At 26.5% G+C, this 24355-nt stretch overlaps 1 protein-coding gene across 1 annotated transcript in view; it reads left to right on the top strand.

Annotated features, from left to right (window-relative positions):
* Positions 1-8063: 8063 nt before the first annotated feature.
* The window catches only part of LOC123295644 (zinc finger protein 235-like), a 215727-nt gene continuing 199435 nt past the window's right edge, over positions 8064-24355 (top strand). Inside the window, exon 1 of the mRNA XM_044877062.1 lies at positions 8064-8328. Within this exon, the coding sequence (XP_044732997.1) occupies positions 8143-8328 (186 nt within the window). The 5' untranslated portion in view covers positions 8064-8142. The remainder of the gene's footprint in view (positions 8329-24355) is intronic.

The raw sequence follows: 24355 nt of genomic DNA, 5'->3' as shown, positions 1-24355 counted from the left end.
TATTGATATGTAAATACAAATATTATTATTAATATGAAAGATATGAAAATAACACCACGACCTTGCTATTTCGTTACGGTCATCGAATATGCTTTCGTGGCATATTTAACTAGATTATTAGTTAACCCATAAGTATGTATGTTGTTTTTTATATTCAAATATCTATATATTTCTAATTAAATATCTATTTGTATTGGAAAAATTGATTTCCATTGTGAAAAACCGTGCGTCATTCTTACTTATACTGTAGTAGATTCACTCATGCATTTTGGAATTTTGTGGAATAAATTATTATATTGAAATTGTTATCCATAAATCAATATAATTTTTTTTTATACTTTTTGTATTTAATTTTTTTTGCGTCGTTATTAAAAAGGTACTACTTTCAAACACGCTTTTATTAACTTTACTGAAAATATAATTGTAATATTGAAATCTTAACTTTTCATTTACCTTAAATAAATAAGTAAGATAAAGATTGATGAAATTGTCCGTGATATGTATCATCTCTTGGATATTCAATTCATGGCGATATCGTATAGAAAATACGTATTCAATTGCCAAAAGCATCTGATTTTCCAATTTTTTTGGTTAAATATACACTAGTAAATTTTGTTTGTACATTTTGGAAAAAAACAATTTTTCTTGATTTTTCTCTTCTTTAGGAGAACATACTCATTTGAAAACATTTGAGAAAAACACGAAAGATTTTAAGTTTCAGACTTTGATGAAACTTGGTATATATACCTAACTACTTTAACTCAAATACAAAATCGGATTTGTTTAGCGATGAAACACATGGTTTTTGAGAATTCGTCTAAAATCCTGTACAAAAAGCTTTTAGTTCGGAGTGTTTGAGAAGATTTCCCGAAAAATACTCATCTAACCGTCAAATGTGCTGGATTTTTAGGTTTTTTGGATTCTAGTTGCCCTGAATAACCCTTAGACATAGACATATGGCTGATTTTATAACTGAATGACAAGTTTTAATTTTTTGAATAAAATTACCCTAGATATTTTTCTATTTATCCGGTTTTTAAAAATTTTCTTAGGGATTACCATAGAAAAACAGCCTTTGAAAAATTGGAGAAAATAAAAGAGTTTTTTTTTCAAGATTGGTTGAAATTTGATTTATAACGTTATTTTGATCCAAAAATCCAAGTCATGTTCCTTTAATGACTTTAGTTCTTTACGAAAAGTTATTAGTTCAGGGCGATTGTGAAGATACCTTGAAAAATACTCATATAATTTCCCAAATGAGAAGGATTTCTATTTTTTTGTATTATAAACATCTAAAATAAAAGACATGAAAATCTAATTCTTTTTTTTATTGATTGTAAAATTTCAACTGAAGAAATTCTATTGTAGCTATTCGACTTAATTATGTTATATAACCAGTGGCCGTAAGTTATTTGATCCCACAAATTGACTTCCTCATCTTTGGTAGGGGTCAATTACTCCTTTATTTTATTAAAATTAATTAATTACCTTCAGCGACAATTATTGTCTCTGAATTTGAAAAGGCTCTTCAGAACCAAAAATCTGCTAAATAAACAAAAAAAAAAAAAAAAAAAGTGAAATTACACAAAAAGTTGTCGATACTTATATTTTAAAATGATTTTTTTGTTAGTGATTATATAAAATAAATTTCTACAAGTTAATAACTTTTGACAAGTGCATGTTTTGTCACTTGACAAATACAAAATATTTCATACAGTACTTACCCACAAAATAAATTATTGTAGGGTATAGTGTAGTACCTGGGCTCAAAATTTACATTTAAGTGTTTCTTTAAGCCATTTAAAAAAAATATAACGACTATAAAAATAGTCTCTTTTTTATCGCGCTGTTTCTCACATTGTTCTAACACCCCTCCTGGAGAGTTTAAATATTAAACAGATATCGATAAAAACTTGATTAAAGCTAAAAAATGTGTAATATGATTCAAGATCATAATATATCATGAAGTACACTCTGAATTACTGTCACTGCTTGTACTTGAAGTTCTGTTCATTATGTAATCTTCCAATACTATATAAAAAAAATATTGTTTTTTTAGAGGTACACAGGTTTGATATGGCAACACTTGTTTGACAATCTCTTTGACAGTTGCTTGCTATGTGTCTAGTTTGGTTTGCTATTTCATTATGAACACTCTCGGCAGAGCAATGCTTGACAAACGAGTAAATTATTTATTTTTATGAAATATTTTAATGAAATTTATGCAATTTTTTAAGAATTTTACATAATGGATCTGTTAATTGGACTCCCAATACTGTGCGACCTAGACCCAATTTTTATTACTTTTATTTTACAGGAATCCTCAGGTGCGTCTGGCAACAGTTTAAACTGGCATTTTTATATGGATAAGAATACTTTTTCCACTTATTCTATGCTATCATATACATTGTCTCCTATTCAAAAGGAGAAAATAGCTTGTTTCCTTTCTAGAAGGTTAGTAAACTTTCTATAAAGATGCCATTTAGAGATAGCAAAATTTTTTAAGAATAATCTTTGGCCCAAACGATTCGGGATACTACATATTAACCTATGGAACACACACACACACACAAAATTTAAGCAAATGAAATTCATTGAAACTTGAAAGATTAAATTCAATTTACAGGTGTTTAAATACACATCCATACACAATGTTCTTAATATGTGTGGTATGATATACAATGTTATAGTATCCAACAGTCTTTTTGAAGGCACCAAAGCATAACGTGGCGCCTCGCTTATATTACAGGTACTTATACATAGTTGTGTATATTCTACATGGTTCATGATTATTTCATATACCTACCTACAGCTTAAGTGTCGCATTCAATTAAACTTTATTTAAAAACTATTTTATGTTAGGTCACATTATATTTTCTTTGAGGCTTATTAATTTTGATTGGAATTTCATCGTACTTTTCTTTAACATAGAGCATTTAAAAAAAGAGGGTAAAAAATTCAAATTCAAAAGTATGATTTATAGATAAAAATATATTAATAGGTACTATGATATGGTTATATACCAAAACAACTCGGTCATTACAACTCCGGTAAAAATCACTCGGCCCAAAAACAGATGTCGAGACAACTCCGGCCAAAACAACTCATTACAAAATAGACTTGTTAAAAAATGATTCCCACGCGGATCAAAGGAAGAATGCAACCATCGATTTAATCGAAAAACCGAAAACCTTCCAAACTGTGCTACCTCGACTCCATTAAAGGCATGGCCAACCTGTGTATCTGTGCGTGATCGCAGACGCAGAGTTAACGCGGGTTGGTTTTGTATCGATGCAGTATTAAAATTTATTTTGTTTGTTTTGTTTTTGTATACCAAAATATTGGGATGAGTCGATACACAGAGTCATGCCACATGTAAATTGGCAATTTTTGCTCCAAAGGTATTTTTCTTCTTTCTTTTAATTTATTTCAAGAAAAATTATTCTGGGTCTAAGCAAAATATTTCTGTGTGCTGCATCAGTTCTGTTTCTTTTATTCATTTCTTTCTAGGCAAAAATCAGTGATAATATTTCATTATCTACTCAAAGACAAGTTTAAGATGGCTCCTTATCCATAGGTTAAGAATAAAACAAAAACGACGAAAATTTGATCAAAGTTTAAATTTGTTAAAACAAAACACAGATAAAATAGGAAAGCGATACTACTCGTCTCTACATCAATATGCATCACATAGTGTTATTTACTTTTAACCCTTTTACACGAAATCTGATTCGACATAACCTACTCTTAGCTTCCCTTGCTTCCAGCTATTGATATCCAAGACATTGGTATTACCGTGTAATTCGCTTACAATAAAATAGTGTGGTACTTCCAGATTTTCTCTTATTATATTATTACCTTTCCGCTTAAAAAAAAAACTTGTGTTTGAGAAAATAATGAAACATTCCGTCACAATTCCGACTTGGATATTCCCAAAAGAAAATTTCATCATGGACACGAAGACAAATAGTTGTCGTACCCATTGCACATTTATTCATTGCTCATCAATTTTCATCAAAAACAAATTTAAGAATATCTTTTTCTAAAACATCACTTAGATTTATTTTTGAATATAATTGTAACACTGAATTTAAAAATTGCAGTATTTTTAGACACGGCTTATTCGATATTGAAGTTTAACTTTATGAACAGTAAAAATTTGCCATCGCTTGAATACTATCGGATTTTATGTTTCTTTTATACTTTATGATTGATTGATACCTCTCAGGCATGTTCTCTATCCACTCATTGATATCTTTTTGGGTTTGTGCTTAGTACTATCATTGCAGTCTCCATGTATTTTATATAGATACTCTGCAACATGTAAACTAGTATACGGTATATTTAAAAAAAATTACATTTTAACATAAATAAGTATATAATCCTGATTCAATACACAAAAAATCAATAAATAATATTGATTTTCATTTAATGAATGTCTTGTACAAAAGCAGCTTACATTTATTTATTAAATGAATAAAAAAAACACAAGTACATGTATACAAAAAGACTGTTGCGGTTTGATATTCATATGGGGTTTTTAGTTTCCTTGCTTATCAATGAATAATATTCAATCAATAAAAGAAAAAGTATTTAAAAAATAACAACTATATAGCTTATAGTAAAGATTAAATAATATTATATTATTGTATATTATATTGACTTACGAAGCATTGAAAAGTGAACTTAAGTTAAGTAACATTTATGTGATTGGTTTAGTAATGTCGTGAGAAGGAGGCAACATTCTTATACGATTGGTTAAACTTTTGCTTTGTACAACCTTTCTTATTTGTTTCCGTCTTAAACACAACAGGTGTTTCTTTATAAGATTATTGTTGTACAAAGTGTAGAGTGTATGGCAATAAATTTGATCCAGCAATAAGTAAAGCCTCGAAAGACTATGACATTATTGGCTTTGGAAGAGTGAAAATGGAATGTGTGGAATGTTGCGGCATCTTGTTTTCGTTCAATTTTGGCAACGAAAAGATTGCCAACATGTCACTGTATCGTCTTCATAGTAGCCACTGTTTTTCCAAAATGAAATTCCATGACTTTTCCATGTTTTCCAAATGATTAATTATAAAATTATCTGACGAAATTAGTACTTCTAATATGCTTTGGAAGAAAGAAGAACGAAAATTTTATAAATGACGAGCATAAAAACTCTTAATGCTAAATGTGATTCAAGATATTACGATCACATGCGCTATTTTTTTAAAATAATTCGAATAAAAAATAAAGTTATAAACAAAATACTTTTAGAAGTTTACTACAAAAATGATAAAATATATTGATTTTTCTCTTTTTTCGCGGAGTTCCCTGACATTTATAGCATGATCTTAAATTGACTGTGTCGTACGACGTTTTGAAATTATCCAACAGAGTTCGATTATACTAAGAGATTTTCTAAATGACTTGGTTCCTGATAAAACTTTTTTCCCAAATTCGAAAATTTTGTTTGTTTATCTGGCACTGACGTGAAATAAGTATCTCATCAGAAAATAAGTTATTGGACGAATAATCTTAACCTTTTGATCATTTAATTAATGATTACACGTTGTTGGAAATGGTTCTTCGGTTTCTTCGGCTCTAACGCTCTAATAGACGTCTATGTGGATCAAAATATGAACGAAGTTTAAAAAACGATCTATTTGTTAAATAACGCCCTGTTTTGTAATAAGTAAATGCTTTCTTTGTTTAACAAACCTATTTTGAAGATGCTACAAATAGTCTTCGCCAAAATTTGGTCAAAGAATTTAATGAACGTGAAATTTTTTTCCAACAAACTATTAGAAAAATATTTTGCACTTATTGTTAGTATATTTAGTATAATCTAAAAATAATTTTTCACAATAGTCAACCTAAGTGTACCTTGTATACCCATGATACTAGTACTGAAACCACGTGGTTGCATGTAAGATAGGTACGCACAAACAAACTTAAGACAACACACACTTGACTTTTCTATCAATGTATCAATGTTAAGTACCTCCTACTTATCACAGTACAAACATACGTACACCTAATATGTACGAGTGAAATAAAGATATTTATACACCTGTAGCATCAATTTTATAGTCATCCTCTTTTAACTGAAGAAACGGTTTTTATTATTATATATATTTTCTTAATCAGATATCGCACAGTTGTACAATATAATGTTTTAGTCATGTACAATATATTTCTATGCAGTTTGTATTTAACTTTGAAGTTCATTTATAATTAAATCATTCTATAGTATGCTTGATTAGACATGTGATAATTATTTTATACAGTATTCAAATATTTGGTGTATAATATTTTTTAACATGTTTTTACTAACTCACTTTCTTGGTTATTTGGGTATTCAGTACAAATCAAATCGGGGACTTCCTGTTGAGATAACATGGTAATCGGAAAAAATAGACCCAAAAAATTAACCGAATATTTTATAGACCCGGAGTTTCGTTGTTGTTACGAGTTGGTTGGATTGAGTATATTGACCACAAAATTGGTTGAGTTCTGAAGTTTTTAGCCCATGCGTTCAAAAATGGACACTATTACTGAAATTCTTCTCGGTCTTTTTTTCCTAGATCCGATAAAATTGGCAGACGTGTGTAAATGGGATATTAAAACAATATTATTGATAAAAATACTATAAATATTGTATATTAGCTTGATAAAACCAAATTTCTTTTTTCTTCTTGTTATTTCCATCTTATATTTAGATTTTAGCTTAAAGGAATTCTGACACAAACTAAAATTTTATAAGTGAATAAAAATTATTTAAGCATTCTCATTCTTCATTTGTACTATGTCAAATTTCTAGTGGAATCCTAGTTTTATGCACAAATATAGATTTTAATAACACAGCACATTGTCTTTATAGATTAGTGACTTTAGGGCAAGGGCCGGAAGAAAAAAAGAGAAAAAACATGACTTATTTCTGGCATAACTTTGCAGTTATGAAATTCCTTGAAATTTTTTATATTTCAAAACGGGACTACTTTCAAAATATTCTAAAATCCAGCAAAATTGGAGCAATAACGGAATAATATTAATCCATGAAATTTCGCCAATATTCTATATACTTAGACGTGTTTCGATTACTGCAGAGTTATGCTAGTAATAAGTCATGTTTTTTTCTTTTTCTTTCGACTTTTGCTCTATCTTGCTCTAGAAACGTTAAGTTAACGTAAAATTGTTTAAATAAAACGTTCCAGATGACCACGTGTCAGAAAGTAAAAAAAAGTACTATATACTGTGGATTCTCCAACATGACAGCATAAATAAGTTATTCTATTAAAATGTATTAAAGGTAAGTAACACAATAAAATTACCATCCTGTAAATTGATAAAAAGTTCATGTCTGAAAACTCACACTGTACATAATAGTCTTGTACTTCTTTATACTGGTTGAGATAGTTTCTTTGTTGATCTTGTATACTTACGTGAGGGTCAATGTTAATGTTGATGCAACACGTTGCTTGTCAGTGGATCTGGTGGCTCACAAGGCTGCGGTTGTCTTCAGCACGTCTTCTTCAACAAGATGCTTCTGATTATCATTTATATTTCTAAATAGAAATAACAAAAATAAATAAATAAAAATGAATTTAGCGTGATTATGATTTTTTAATTAATCGTTCGTTTTGTGTCTTCTTCCGCGTTTCATTATTTTTTGTAAACAATTGTTTGTTGGTTTTTTGGTATTCTTTTAAATCTTAAGTGATTTACGCGCGTGTTTTTTTTTTGTGAACAATTTTCTTTTGGATTGTTTCCGTTGTGTGTGACAATAAACGTTTTTTTTTTTTTTGATGTCCTTGTTTTTGTCATTTGAATTTATGCAGGAATTTTTTACATAGGAGTGTTTTTACATTTAATTTAATTTATATTCAATACGTACGCGATGAAAATTTTTTTGAAAAAAGAACTTGCACTGATTAATATTTGCACTTGTAACATAATATAAATAATTTATTGTATGTTATTATAAAATTTATGTTAATTTTATATGTGATTTATCGTTTTTTATGTTTTTTTTAAATAAATATTTTATATGTTTATTTTTTTGCAATAAGTGTGACTGATTTGTGACTTTTGTGATTTTTGTGGAGGACTATCATCAACTTTAAAAAGAACAATTAATTTGTAAATCAAATAAAAATGGAAACGTGTGTATTAATACCGCAAGAGTTTAGCCTTTGTGTACGCGAAATACGTGCTGGTGAGGAACCAACAGTATCAGTTTGGTCCAATACACGAATATCACAGGGCGCATTATGCTATCCATTTCAAGGAACAATTCGATTAGATAAACTACAGGTGTATGGACAATTGAAGGATGACGATGTAAGTATACTTACTTGATTATCACTTTTTATGGCAAGGTTTGATGGTCTACTGTATGTGTGATCTATTGAAATGTCATTTGATACAGTTAATGGTCATTTATTATCCATAGCACAAATGGTCTTGGAAACATTTAGTTGGAATTCATTTAATTAAGGAATATAGATATGTTGTTTTTTGAGAAGGGAAGATAAAAAGGGTTCATCATAAAGATATCAAAGGCAAAAATTGAACTTGTCTTTATGTTTAAAATTTAAGTATTAATACATAACATTCTCAAAAATAAGAGTATTTTTAAATCTAAGCTGGCAAAAAACTCATTATTTTTCTATTCTTTCGGATATAAAAGATTTGAATTGTTTCAAACATTATTGACGACAGTTATCAAAGATCCTTTGAAATATTAAGAATATATGGTACCATTTACGGGAGGAGTAAAAAGTTCCGAAACAAAATCTCATTCCGAAACGAAATCGGTTATTTTGTGTATTTACATGTGAATTTAAAATAAATAGCTGAAAATTTTCTAAGCAGAGTTAAGATTATTTTCAGGATTTTATAACGAGAGATAAATGGTATTTTTTTAAACAAAAAAGTTTTTTTAACATTTCTTCAGTTGCTAATAAAATTATGATATCCAATAACCCTAATAATGTTCATAAAATTTCTTACAAATTTTATAGATAATCTCATTTATAAATTGGAAAAATTTTAGTTTCAAGATGTAAATTAAAATACCGTTCTGAATAAAATTATAGTTGTGGTAGAATGTAATAGATATAATATAAGAAAACTTGACTCTGGTTACATCTTCGAAAATTTTCGATTAACGTCTTTTAATATATACAAAAAAATAATTATTAAATTCTGTAAACGGTACTTTTAAAATATCGGTTATTTATAAAAAATGTTTTGATATATTCGAAAAATAATTGAGAAAATTTTTCAATTTTTTTTTTTAGTGGAACCGCAATGGTTTTTGTTAATCAAAAGATGAGAATATATTTAAGATGAATCAGAAATTTATGTGACCACTAGAATTTTATTATATCTTAAATTTGATTAGATAATTTACTATATTGCAATCTGATTCTCTCAACCATAACAGAGGTCACTCATATCATTATTTTTTCATCTTTTATTTAAAATTCTATATTTATATATTATGACGTCAGTGATAGATAAGATACTCAAGAAAAAGAATATAATACAAAATAATATTTCAGAAAAAATAAAACGAACTCCATAAAAATGTACTAAAAATATTTTTTACAAACTGAATAAGGTCATTTTCAAAAAAGATCATAATATATCAAGACCAAGTTGATTGGTGCCTAAAAATGTTTTGATCCCGCCCGTATATTATGGTATTGATTGATATACGCTGTAGAATTCTTGATTGGCTTAGATATGTTTCGAAGCCTATCAACTATTTCTTGAATGAAAAATAATTATTATGGAGCAATCTCTTTTATGGTTCCTGGAAAAATTTGGATCATTCGCAAAAGCTTAAAATTGATAAATGATCGTTTTATATTATTCTATTCAGATGATGTTCATTGAATAATAAGCAGAAAAGTATTGGAAAAACTAGTTTGGCTAACCCTAACTAAACCACATATATTGACGGGCACCAATCTATGTAAGAGCCAAAATACACTTAAAATCAGTTGCCAGCACTTCCGCCAAAAAAATTACTTCTGGGTTCTTTAATAGAATCCAAAATTTTCTATGAATCTATATTTGAATCTATGAATAAATCAATCAAAATTTTCTTTAAATCGGCTAAATGATTCCTGCAGTTTTAGTTTATGATTACTTTTTTAATTTTACATTTATAGAAAATTAATTTAAAAATATGTGAAAAATTACTAATTAAATAGTAACCTTTGTGATAATGATCACAAAATTATATTAATTTCGATGATGTCAAAATTATATATATTATTATTGTCTAAAATCATCAAACAGTAACAAAAATAATTTTAATTTCAAATTTATTGTGTGAAAATAATTAATTAACAAACAATGATTCATAATTCTGAAAGTCAAATGATTAAAAATTTGAATATTTTTAATATTATTATAATTAAATTTCATACAAAATTTCATATTTCAAAGTTTCGGAGGACAGAAACGCCGCTTTGATATATGAAATTTAATTTTTACATTGTTAGAGAGTCGATTATTTTTCTATAATCGACTCTCTATATGAAATATTCTATAATGAAATATTCTATAATGAAAACAAAAAATATTCATCAATTTTAGGCTTGTGGGTTCATTAAAAATTTTACTTATAACTTAAGAAGGGTAACTCTTTACCGCCCTTGCTCAGTGTTGTTAGAATACCTAAGAACTACGCCTACACAAATCTTTGACTTGTTGCAAATAAGTTTTTGACTTTTTTTTCCTTCTTTATTTGAATAAAACTGCTTAAAAAAATATTTGTTTTTATACTAAAGTAAATAATTTTTTTTAAAGTATTCTAAATTCCTTTATAATTGTCCAATAAAACTGATTGTCTCTTTCAATTGAAATGTAAATGATTTTTTATAATCATTTAAAGTTTTGTTTTTTCTTGGTAATTTATAAATGTGTTGTCCTAACTTGGTAATAAACTTGTTTTGTGAAACTTTTTTTTTGTAGTAAATATGGTTTTTATACCTCGATTTATTAAAAGGCATAGTTTTATTGATTCATCAATATGTAATATGCATTATATTTGTAGTAAAAGTTTTTAATTGAATAATATGAACGATTTGAATTAATTAAGTCCTTTATTACCTGCGTTACCATCCGATATTCCCTGCATTAAAAACTAAATAAAAATAGAAAGGGTTGTACACTTTTACAATGAAAAAAAAAAAATATGGATTTGAACACGTTTACTTGGCTGTTGATAAGTACATCAAGTTAATATCTCTTGAGTCAGCGATTTCAATACTTCATTCAAGAAAATAAGTATTTGATTGCTTATATAATTTTTTTGAGATGTTCAGAATATATTTGCTTGCAACTAATACCTTTTTATACAGTTTAATAATTGATATTTCCATCTAATCTAAAAAATAAGATGATGACAAAATAAACGAATGAGAAAATAATTGGAAAAATCTTTAAAAATTTGTTGTTAATTAAAAATATACAACAAAATTAGCCGAAAAATTATGAAAACGTTAATAGAGAGCACACATTTTCCTACAGTACCTACAACAAACATTTATTTAAAATATTTTCCTCAATGTTTAAAAAAAGTTTTTTTTTTTTTAGTTAAAAAAATTTTCTATCGCTCTTGTTTTAATGCATTTTTACCACGACTTCTATCAAAATTATATATTTGTGTTTCGAATAGTAGAATTTCAAATTTCTTCACTAGCTATAACTTCAAAAGTATAAAAATATATCTATTCAAAAATATTTTGCTACTTTTTTTGGAAAGAGTATACTTAGGTACTTCAACATACAAAATTATTTTTTTCAAAAATTGGTCTTATTCAATAAAATTATTTTTAAAATTTATTATTAATATGGGTCGAGGACTCAAATATATTTGTAAAAAAAAAAATATATGAAACTATTTTTTCTATAACATTGATCTGATAATACAATAATTTTTTTTTATTGTTACGGATTGATTACTAAGATCTATTGAGAACAAGGCAATAAAGTGGCAAACAAAATATAAACAAATAAGGTTAAAGTTTATATCTTGAATAAAATAGAAAAAACCACAGGATTATGGTAAATTATGCATTTATTTATAAATATTATTAATGGTTTTTATATTTATCGAAGTAATATATGATAATCATTGTAATTACATTATTGTTATTGTTTATTTTTTATACAAACAAATCAATTAATTTGATACTTATAATCTTCAATTTTCATTGTTACACAATTATTTTTTACAACATTTACATCGAAACTTAAAGATACTAGCAAAACTTAAATATAATCAGTCTTTTGAATTGGTTGCGTATTCATTTTAATTTTTAATCAGCCAAAATAAAAATAATTTTATACAAAAATTAAAAACTGAAATCAAGAGAAAATGCTTATTTAAATTACAATTCTTGTTTAAGAATATTTTATTATCTTCATCCACGAAAAATATTTTCTTAAGCAAAAACAATTAACTTTTAAATTAGAAAATTATTCTTTATTCTAAGATTTTTGGTTCAATTACTTGGAAGAATATTTATTTATAGCTACCACCTTGCTACTAATTAAAAATTTGACGGCCGCCGTAATAGTAGACACCGCTTTTTAATTCTGGTGCATCATAATAAACCTATAGAATTCAAGGTCATTAGAGAAAAAAGGATTTCAAAATTATATAAATCTTCCATGAAAATTATATGTCACTATATTTTTCTAAGAAATTACATATTATAAAATTTTTTTATCGTATTACCACAATTATTTGTAGTTCCGGATTAGATCATTTTCTTTGTATTTCTTGTTTTGAGATGACCGATTATTCTCATTTTTGTCACTTGAAATGTGAGTTGTCTTTTCGCACTAAAACAGGAAAACAAAATGCATGAAAAACTTTCTACGCCGATTGTCGGTATAATGTTTGTTTACAACGCTCGATCGGTATGATAAGAAATGATTACCATTGACATATAAAGCCATTTCTCGAAGAAAAATCTCAAACAACCTAGAATTTAAGTCACCTGTGCAATTCAAATTGTATTCAACTTTTGTGTTTAGGAAAGAATCGTAAAAACATAATAGTATCAAAGATAATAATTCGTGCAATATAAAAATTTAAATTTTTTACATTTTTTGAAGTTGATCAATTTTGTAAACAATTTGTGATTTCGTTTGGTAATTACTAAGGACGTTCTCAAGGTCATAACGAAAATATTATTTAAGAATAATTTAATAAAAATTACTACCGATAGCTTTGCGAATTGCTCTTAACATAACAAATTTTTATCTAAGGACTTGGAAAAAACAGAAGTATAAATTATATGATTTAATAAAATTTCCGTCGGGGAATTACAAACACTGTTTAGAATTGAGAATAGCTAATAATATCTAACTACAAACTTCATACAAATTTCTGTTATTTTTAAATTTATTATGATCTACGACTCTACGACGTGTTTAAAACAAGTTTCAGAAAAAAATTTTAATTTTTCAACTAAAATCTTCTGCAAAAGAATTAAATTATCATTTGGATAAACCGTTGTAGGCTATATGCGGGCAATTAAGCTAGCATGTTATACTAAAGATAAATAGCGAATAAATAAAGGTAACAAAGAGCCAAAACTTGAGGTAATAATGTGAGCATACTGACGTTTAATCAACCAAATATAATTACATTTTATTCAACTCTATGTCAACTACATAGTTAAAAGAAATATAAGTTTTAAACATTATTAAACATTGACTATTTCTTACACTTTTGATTAGTTTTTACAAAATTGGTCGCAACAAAGTGGTGAAAATATTGTATACAGGACCTTCAATCACACCGGACCAAACAGATCATCTGACCCATCGTTAATGATTTAGACCTCGTTATTTTTTGTTTTAAATTTTAAGAATTTTTCTATTAATGTTGGAAAAACTAAAATTTTTTAAAGTTGTAATAATGGGGGTTTAACCTCCGTTTTTATGACGTACGCCTTACCACAGAGGCCACCCACATCATTATTTTTTAATCTTTATTTAGTAAATTACATTCATATTTGCAATTACATTTTTGATGTGGGTGGAATCGGTTACTTCGTTCTTATCCAAGCGACGACAATGTGATCAATTCTGCACTCCCATTAATTATAAATTGTTCACTGCCGGTGTCTGTTCACGAACCCGCAACCTAAGTCTAAATAGTCCAACGTTCAAAGACTAACGCCTTAGACCGCTTGGTCATTTAGGCTCCTTTTTTTAAAGTAGTAGTTGTAGGCAATAAAGTCTACTATTAATTTAATGCTTAGAAGGAAATTTACATTTAAAGTTTGTTTGTATTTTTAATTTTACAACTAATTTTTAAACTAACAACTAACAAGTAGTAGTTGGTTATAGTGATTTTTACAACTAACTTGTTTTCTTTTGAGTTTTAGAACATAAATCTTAAACTTAGTGAAAAAATGATCGAATAATTAATCATACTACATTTGATTTCCCACAATTTTGATTATTAGTAAAATTTAAGTTTTCTTTAATTTATTCGAGAGATTCTTAAAATCAAAAGCGATAATTAACGATAACCAAATCGTTAACGTCAGTCTGTTAAACAAAAATCAAAAAAGGGCTTTTTGTCTTAGAGTTTCGTGAAAAATGTATAGTGTCTGTTTGGTCCTTTGCTTTAGAAACACGGAACAGTAAAATTCCTTAACTTTGATATTGTTAAAAAATCAAGCAGCCTAAGAATATATTTTTTTAATTATCAAGTTATCAAGTTCCAATAATAAATTATTATTGATTGTTTGTATAAAATTAGTTTTAATAGTGTTTAGTCAATCAGTAAATTAAAATATCTCGATTAAAACATTTTTTTAGTAAATTAAATGTTAAAATCCGTTAATTTATCAGAACATTTATAACAAACAAATAAGGTGTTATGGTTTCTTCGCTTAACTAAGCGTATAAATTCTCACTTTTAAATGTACTACAATTGAATGCAATGCGTAAAACAGGTGTTTATGAAATGTTAAACATTATTATTTAGAGTGATATACTATTAATTTGTGTATCACGCTTTGTTGAATTTTCTATTTACTTGTATTATTTACTAGGTATATTTTATTCTACAAAAATCTGTATTAGTTTGCCCTAAATTTTATATATAATTATAAATCCATATAAGTTTACCTTAATGTTTGTTTGTGTAGCGACCATAGTGGCGTTTTACATCCTTTTGCATAATTCTAACATAGAGCATGGGAAAAATCATTGTTCTTTGCGAGAATCAGTACCTTAAAATATAACTATGATAACGGGCTTAAATTGGGACTCGGTAGGCGCTGAATAGATAGGAGTTAATATACTTTTTTAAGGTTTAAATCTCATTCAATTTATTGACAATTACTTTTTTTTTTTTAAGATTTAAGCCTGCTCTTATCTACCATATTGATTTTTTGATGTCATTAGTGATTTTTATTAGTGATGTAAAAATAATCTTCGACAGTTTCTAAAACAGGATATCAAACATTCCCCAAAAAGTGTTTCTGGTTAGCTTAAACGAAACCACATACGAAGTGTTAACAATTTGCTCTTATTTATGAAAAAATGTGTAAATTAGAAGGGAGAATTTTGAATTTCTTTTCTTTTTGAAATTAGGTAAGGGGGAAGCTAGTTTTGCACATAACAGGGGTTGCGTTAGCTGACACGGAATGGGAGTTAGTAAAGTAATCTAATTTCAGTCTGGCAAATTAAAGTTATATTCTTTGATTATAAAATTAAGTAATATAGGTAATATATTAGTTAGATTACGGTCGTATAAAAATAATTGAAATTTTTTTCTAAATTATTACATCAGTATCAGCCGCGATGTAGAGTAATGCAAAACTGTCGGGAAAATATACTTTATTATTGCTAAAAACACATCTTAAAAAAAGATCTTAAAATGAGTTTAAAATAAATTTCCACCTGTAAAGAGGGAAAGAAGTACTATATCTACATCTAATTTCAATAAGAAGAGAAATATTCAATGTCCAATCGGTCTGAAATTAACTTTTCAGCTTTTATGTCATAAATTTATTATTCATTTTATATCAAACGCTGTTGATTAAAAAAAATCTGTAGCCGTTATTATAATTAATTATATGAATGGAATAGTTTAATTAATTAATTTTTATAATTTAATAATTTTTATATTTATGATAATTATGGAAAATGATGATGAATTGTATAAATAACGTGTATGTATTTAAAAATCTTTTAATATCATATTCAGAATGAAAACAAAATGAACAATGATGTCTTCTCTATTTAAATATGTAAAAATTATAACACATTCTATGCAGAGTTACTCTTCTACTTACTCTTCTTTACAAGGTATCTTCTTTGTACATATATAAAAATGGATTATAAATATTTTAAAATAAATGAATAATAATAAATGTTTATTATAAAACTGAGAAATTATTATATTATCTCGTAAAAGAATGAAAGAGAGAGGATTTTTTTTTATAGAGAAAGTTTTTGTCATTTTATTTAAAAAAATTAAAATTCTTCATCATATTTATATTATAATTCAAAATGAATATTATCAACTTATGACTATATTAATCTTATTAATAACACCATTTAATTATAATAATTTTCTTTAATTCATTTTAGTTTTTTTACATAATATTTATAATTTTAATTATTGATAACAAATTATTTGTATTTTTTTTTAAATAATTCTTCTTAACGAATTTAATATATTACAAATTTTTGATTGAATAATTATTTTTTGAAGCAAGTGTTTAAAACGAAGAAATAGCGTATTACACAACTAGGGAGCAAAAGTAAAAAAGGGTCTCAGATTTCATATTCATTATCTTCCAAGACGAAGTCGGGAGTGACAAACATCAGAGCAAGGACTTCTTCTACTTGCTCTCGTACTCTCGTATTATGTATTCTATTTTTCATGTCGTTGTGGAGATGAAGTTCAAAGTTGTGGTTTCGTTTTCCAAAACGGATTGAAAGTCATTGCATTCACCTCTGATCACAAAAAAAATATTCTTTTACAAGAAGTTATATGTTTATGGGGAAAAACATTTCTTGACTCACAATCAACCACCAGTCAAGAATTATGACTATGAATACAAAACCAAAAATGATCCAATAATTATAAAAATATATAATTACAAAAAAAGTATGTTCATAATGCCCTGGAAGACATTCTCTATAAAATTTATTTCGTGTGCAACTATTGTGGTTCCTCGTAGGTGGCGTATAACCAAATAATCAAGCGTTTACATTATTAATTTTAAACTATTTCAGGCTTTTTTGTTCATATAAGCCTATGCAAAATTTTTCTTGACAATAATTTGCATTTTATCTATCACAAATCGTATCTAATAAGGTATTATTAAACAATCATGAAAACAATTCGAGATTATTTTTAAATATAACAGTTTTATGAAATGCATTATTTTATTTTCCAAAAATAGAAAAAGAAAGAAAAAAATTTATTATTAACGATATTAATAAATTTAAATAAATCGATTAATATCCTAGGTTTAATTGAATATATTGATTTTATTTAAAAATAACAGTTAGGTCGTTAGTTGGTTACCTTTATAGTATATTAAATTGATACTTATTGTGGACAGAGCAACAAATTCGAGGTGTATTGAATATCTCTGATTCAAAAAAAAATCTGTTTAAGTGAGTAAATTGTAAAATTTTAATTTCGTGTATGTTTTAATTGTATTGGTGATCATAAAAATTATTAAAAATGCCTGGAATAGTTGTTTACACATGACTTATTTCATATTATGACAAGTAGCGTTCTTCTAAGCTTATCAAGAGTTTAAGAAGTTTTTATAGAAAAATAATCAGGAAGTTTTATTATACAGGGTTATTCAAAAAGCTGTTACTATGTAAAAGAGAGATATTTTGTCCAGAAATATGTTACCACTTCAATAGGGAAGACGGGTGGTATTCGTAGAACATCTTTTTAGAAAATATGATTCTTCAATATTTATGGCAACATCGTTTTGGATACATTGCCTTCTACTTACATGGTAACATTTTAGAGAACAGTCATGTATAAGAGTCGATGGATACAGAATCAAATGAATGAAAGTAATCTTCAAATTCGATGTAAAAGTAGGAATTTAACCAAAATGGACTTCCTTAATAAAATAATGTAATTTCTATTAATATTATCTAAATTAAAATTTTTTTAATACGCCTCGTTACAGTTTATCTTCTAAGCATTTTTTTCTAAGTTTAATAATGTATTTATGTTTAAAATACGAAATGTGCTTTTTTGTCTAACTTAAACACTTTACGGAAAATTGCCTAGAAGAGAAAACGTAGGAAATTTCATTTTCTACAACTTTACTGATAAAAATTTCCAATTTAATAATATTAATTGAGGAAGTCTCAAAACTGTAAACGATTATTAAAGAATCCGCAAAGGGACTATGATCTTGTATCCTGTATTTCATTCTACTCTCTTAATGCGATTCGAGTTACTCTATATCATGAAACAATTTAAAAAGATCATTTTTAATATTAATTATTTGTTAAATATTAATGAAATGAAACAATTCTTGAATCAGAACTAGTCAGTCCAACACTACTTATTTAATACATATTAAACTTCATGTAGTAAAGATATTGTTTATAAAGTAGTAGTAGTAAGAACTGAGTAACCTTACAGAGGCCGAATTGTTTCTTTATTTCATAAGATGTTATCAAAACTGATTTATGTGTAACGTCATTTTTGTTATTACATGTTAAAAATATCTGAATATACCATAAATCATTTTCATGTTTGCTCTGATATTATATTAGCTAAAACCCATTCCATTCCATTTTGTGCTGCTGATCAATGACTGATCAATAATAAATATACTGACTGTTTGTGTGTGCTACCTACCTACATGGTAGTAGCTTTTTAAAAAACTTTTATATTATAGATACATTTAGCAGCAATGATATATTATATAATTGTACAGTAAGTACTGAGTGTAAGTATAACATTCAAGGTGTCATTAATTATTCACTTAAAAGTAATTAAAACACCGTTTTATTAAGCATAAGCAATTCTTTACTCTCATTATGTATAAGATATTCAAGAGACTCCAACATCTGAATAATGTACAAACCCAAGAGACTTCTACGACTGAATAATACACAAACCTGAAAGAATTGAATGCTAGGATATTATAAGAACCTTAAAAATACAATAACAAAAACTCAACTATGCAACTGGATGGAAGGCTTTATTTATATTTATATTTTAAAAAAGAAAATTTTAGAAATAATTCAAACTGTAAAACTAGAATTAAAGAAGAAGTAGATGGCGATAGAAGAAGCTGCTATTATCCCTTTCCCTTTGTCTAATTAAAAGTTTTAAATGCTTGTATTTTGCGTATTTCTTAGGATTTTGAATTCCAACTTTTATTGTCCTGTATGGGAAGTAAAAATTATTCACCTGAAGTGATTCAAATAATTTTTTTTAATCAAAGTATGCAGCGGCGGTATTTAATCTAACTCATTTAATAAACTCTCTGTAACATTTGCTACTTTGTTATGCGATACGGTGAATAACAAAGATAATGAAGAAATAAGTATAGTTAATTATGATAAAGCTCTCTTTATACATATGTAATTTTAAATCCAAAGTGCATCGTTTTAAAAAAGCAATAAAGTTGAAATCATTACTTATAGAACATTGAAAGTGATTTATGTAACTTGAGAGCCATGAAGTAAAATTTTGTAAATTTGTAGTCAATTTATTCATAATATTTATTTATTTTTTCATAAGAAAGCTGCTCCTGCAAAATTTTCATCTTATTGTCTACAATTCTCTAAAGATATCTGTTCAAGTCAAATATTTTGTTAGAGAAACATTTGGCAGAATCTTTTTTGTAGGAAATTTTATTTTCTTTATTGATAATCATAATAATAATGGAAATTTTTAGGAAAGCATTCTGTACAACTTTGCATTGTATTTTGTACAACTTTGCATTCTGTACAACTTTGTATTGATATTGTTTTGTATGAAACAAATTCACAATATAATAACTTTCAGGTATCAATCATTTGATATAGAAATTGAAATCAGTTATGCATATTTATTTTATATTGAACAATATTTATATGATTTATGCAAATTAGCATTTATATTTATTTATATTTAAAAATCTTCTTTTAAGTAGATACTTGTTTTGTTTGGAGATATTTATCAAGAACGTTTTGATTGCTTTTATTGATTCGTTCAAAAAACATAATTATTTTTATTTGATATTAAAACATATATTTATAATTTAAAAATTTGGTTAGCATTGGATGCAAAATTTCAAGAATTATATGCACGTATATGCGGTAAGAGTATATGATATTGTAGTGGAAAAAGGTATAATTTTTTTTTAATACTGCATCAGCCATAAACTCCACCATAAAATTCTATTAGATATCAGTTTTTCACACAGATCTCATAAACGAATGGTAAATCATCTTTAAATTATAATATGGTGTGTATTGTGAACTTAATCACTTATTAAGTTTTGTAATGTTCTTAATATATTGCCATAACGGAGCACCTACCTTATTTTATTTAAAATACAAGAAGGAATTTTTTCGATTTTTTGATTATACTTTCTAGAATAGAAATTAGAAAGTATTTTTAATTGTATTAGTCCCTACTTTTAGTTATATAAGCCCATTTGCCCTTTTGATAAAAGAAAGCGTTAATGCCATATGTGGGCATATTTAATCGAGGTGGTTGATAGAAATGATTGATAGAGATTTTTAGCACTCAAAAGATTTTATATTATACGGAAATTTACTTAATTTTACAAGATTTTATACATATCAACAATTTTCGATTTTTCGTGAACACAGATATCCATAACGAAGAATTGAATGAAAGCATTTATATTCGCTTATCTTTATTAAAAAATAATAATTGCTGATATTTATCATTGCTTGGTAATTTTTATTTTACAAAAACTTATTCAAAATTCAAGATAGATAATCAATATTTTAATTTGAGAAACAAACGCGTTACCTCTCAATATTCTTTGATAATCGTTCTACTTAACCCAGTAGTATTGGTTTGATGTATTATCTTTATACATCTTTTATCATTCAAAATACAATGCCCATGTTGTAGCTTAAAACGATGTTCAATTAATGGAGACAATCTAAAATCTTTTAATTTTTTGATATAAAGTCGTTGTATTCACTTAGAAAATTAAAAAAAAAAATTTCTTTACAATTTGAGGTATCAATTGCAATGTTTTAACAACATTTATCTCCTTTGCGTACGGATATAAAATAATCAAAATGGAATCAGTAAAAGTCAAATTGGTTATTAATATTGCAAGCCGATATACAAATTTCGATATCGATTCGTTTGAAGACAGGGTCTATAAATAGTTATTTAAAAGTCTTGAATCCAAAATTTTTGAGATATATATATATAGTGGGTCGAAATAAGTCGACACTAAAACTACCTTAACTCAGTAAATCTAACCTCTAAAGGTCGTATTTACCACAGCTTCTATATTTTTTAAAGTATGATTATAGATTCTTGTAAAATGCATGCAATAAGAAGCAGTACAAACATTATCCACCTTTCTTTATGATTTAAAGTGATTGTACTATTATTATTATATTTATTTTGATTTATTATTTGCAACCAGGCCATTTCTCTCCGATACTCGATAGTCGATATAATACATCTTAATCAGTGAACAGAATATGTTCAATTTTAAATAAATCTATTCAGGCTAAAATAATATATTATTTTGAATTTTATTTTTAGATTCTTTATTCGTAAAAGGTTCCAGTTTTGTTATATTTTATGGCCTTGTTTGTGGTTAGTTAACTTCTTCGAAAAATCATTTTGCGATTTAACGACAAGTTACTGAGATATCAACTGGAACTCTTCCGGAATATCGCCTATTGCTTACGATATCTCGGAGACAACGGCGTCCAATCGCCAAAGGGATCTTTATTTGTTGGATCCAAAATACTCTAGAAAATTATTTTTTCGAAAGGAGACAAAATAAATTTTTCGACTTTCTACAATTTTCTTAAGTTCTTTGAAAAAACTTAATAAGAGTAAATATTAATAAAAAATGTTTTGGAACTTTAATAAAGTTTTAACGATTAAGTAGGTAGTTCTTGAGATATCACGTAAAACTCTGTACGAAAAACATTTATCACGATGGGCTAGAGATAAATCTTCTCATCTAATCGACAAATGAGCTTAATTCTTATTCTTTTGGGTCGTTAATGATCCGAAGATACGATTATCTGGTTGATTTTGCGATAAATTGACAAATTTCTAAGTGGATTATAAAAATGAAAGATTTATTAAAAGTAAAAGGTCTTAAAAATGAGTTAACGAAAAATGTTAAATTAATTATACTATTTATAGAAAAAATGAATGTTTAAAAACAGTAATGTTATTGTCATTTTCGAGAACTGAATAATAATAATTTATACAGAACTAATTGTTATTCTCACTTTAACTTTAATTAAATTGTAATTATAATTTTTATATAACTTTTATTATTTATTTTATTTACATGCGTTTGCAACAATAAAAAAAACTGGAAATCAATGAACTTGATTTAAAATAAAATTGAGGACGTGTTTTATATATGACGTGTGTACTTTATGGTTGTGGCACCTATGTGATGTCTAAGTATAAAAAACGTAATAATAATGATACTCTACATTTTCATACATATAGATACAGTTTTACCTCTATCTAAATGTTGCAACATAGTCTTTACTGTAAAAGTATTGTTTACGATACCGATATGAGTATCCATTAAGTATATTGGTTTTAGGAACTTCTGATGATAAAGGTCAGTTTTTTTTTTGAACTATTAATATTTATAGAATTCTATTTTATTTGCAGTTAATATCTGCGAGTTAATACTTGTTGAATGCAAACTTCTAATGGTCGTTCATTTGGCTTTCTTTCTTATATTATACCATATATGTGTTTTACCACCTTTTTGCTGATAATTTCATTTATCAGCTCCTCAATTTCAGAGGCTGATTGCACCTTTTGCACACCAGCCCATCACAACTATAAATTAAATGAATTTTGTTGTGACGGCGGGAATCGAACCCGCTACCCTAAGCATAACCAACTTATTACGCCTTTACCAACTGAGCTAATTGGGCGACTTACATTTATTTACTTAAATTAAAATGCTGAAATTAATTTCGTTAAAAAAATTAATTGATTGTTTATGCAAAAAAACTATTTGAGAGTTTATTTTAACTTTACTTTTTTGAAATTATTAGTAGATTCAAATTTTCTATCTATATTTAAAAAAAATGTTTATTATGATATTTTTCTGATGTTTTGTATGCGGAGGTAGAATGTCGATTTCAACAACGTTTTTAAAATTATAAATGCTCGATTATGGTACAGAATATCTATAACAAACGTCCGTTCGCTGGAACAGAGCAATAACAATTTAATAAAAGTATTTAATTTAAAGCATTCTAATCATAAAATAATTATTTATCATTGTTTCTTTTATTTACTTATATCATTAAATATATTTTATTTAAGAAAAAAAAAATGCAGACAAATTAAATCAGATTACTTCCATTTCTATTCGATTTTCAATAACGCTACAAAAGCCCAATTAAAGCAGGGAAATAATCAAGCGATTGTAAATCGCATTTGTGATTAGCTAAAAAAATTCAGAATTTTTATATTTAGTTAAATAGAAAAATAAAATAGTAAAATAGAATAGTAAGATAATCTTGGAACGATTTTTGCATTAAAAGTTAATTTTGTCTACAATAGTTGCTTTTAGCAGTTTTCGTTTTAGTTTCCATTGAAGCACTGTTAAGAGTGGTTAGTCTATGTAGAAGCTTGGATTATTTAGTGGAAAATCTTAAAGTTGGAATGATTTAACTACCGGTATGAGCCAAGTTTCCACTAAATTATCGTTAAGGAAAGGAAAATCTCATTGGAAAAGATTGGTTAAATAAAAGATGATGTATTTAATGATTAATTTTTTAATTTCATCTAGACCCTTCATAAGTTGATGCTTCTTAGGGCGATAGGATATATTTTCACTTTGCAAACCACTTTCAGCTTTGATTGATAATTTCAAAAAAATTGAGTGTAAAAATGGAAGTTATAAGTAAAAACGAAATAAATATGTAGTAAAAATAAATATCATGAATGATAGATAATGTAATTAACTTGGATGTGAGAGATTATATGATGATGACGATTACATATGAAAACATATAAAAGAAAAATAAAGAAAGAAGATATATCATTATATTGCTATGAATTCGTATCTCTTTGTTTATTAAATAAATATTATGTGGTCTATGTATGAATCGA

Source organism: Chrysoperla carnea, chromosome 3 (assembly GCF_905475395.1).
Source record: "Chrysoperla carnea chromosome 3, inChrCarn1.1, whole genome shotgun sequence".
NCBI classification, from domain to species: Eukaryota; Metazoa; Arthropoda; class Insecta; order Neuroptera; family Chrysopidae; genus Chrysoperla; species Chrysoperla carnea.
The sequence above is the reverse complement of the archived record's forward strand: the minus strand, read 5'-3'. Positions and strand labels throughout refer to the sequence as shown.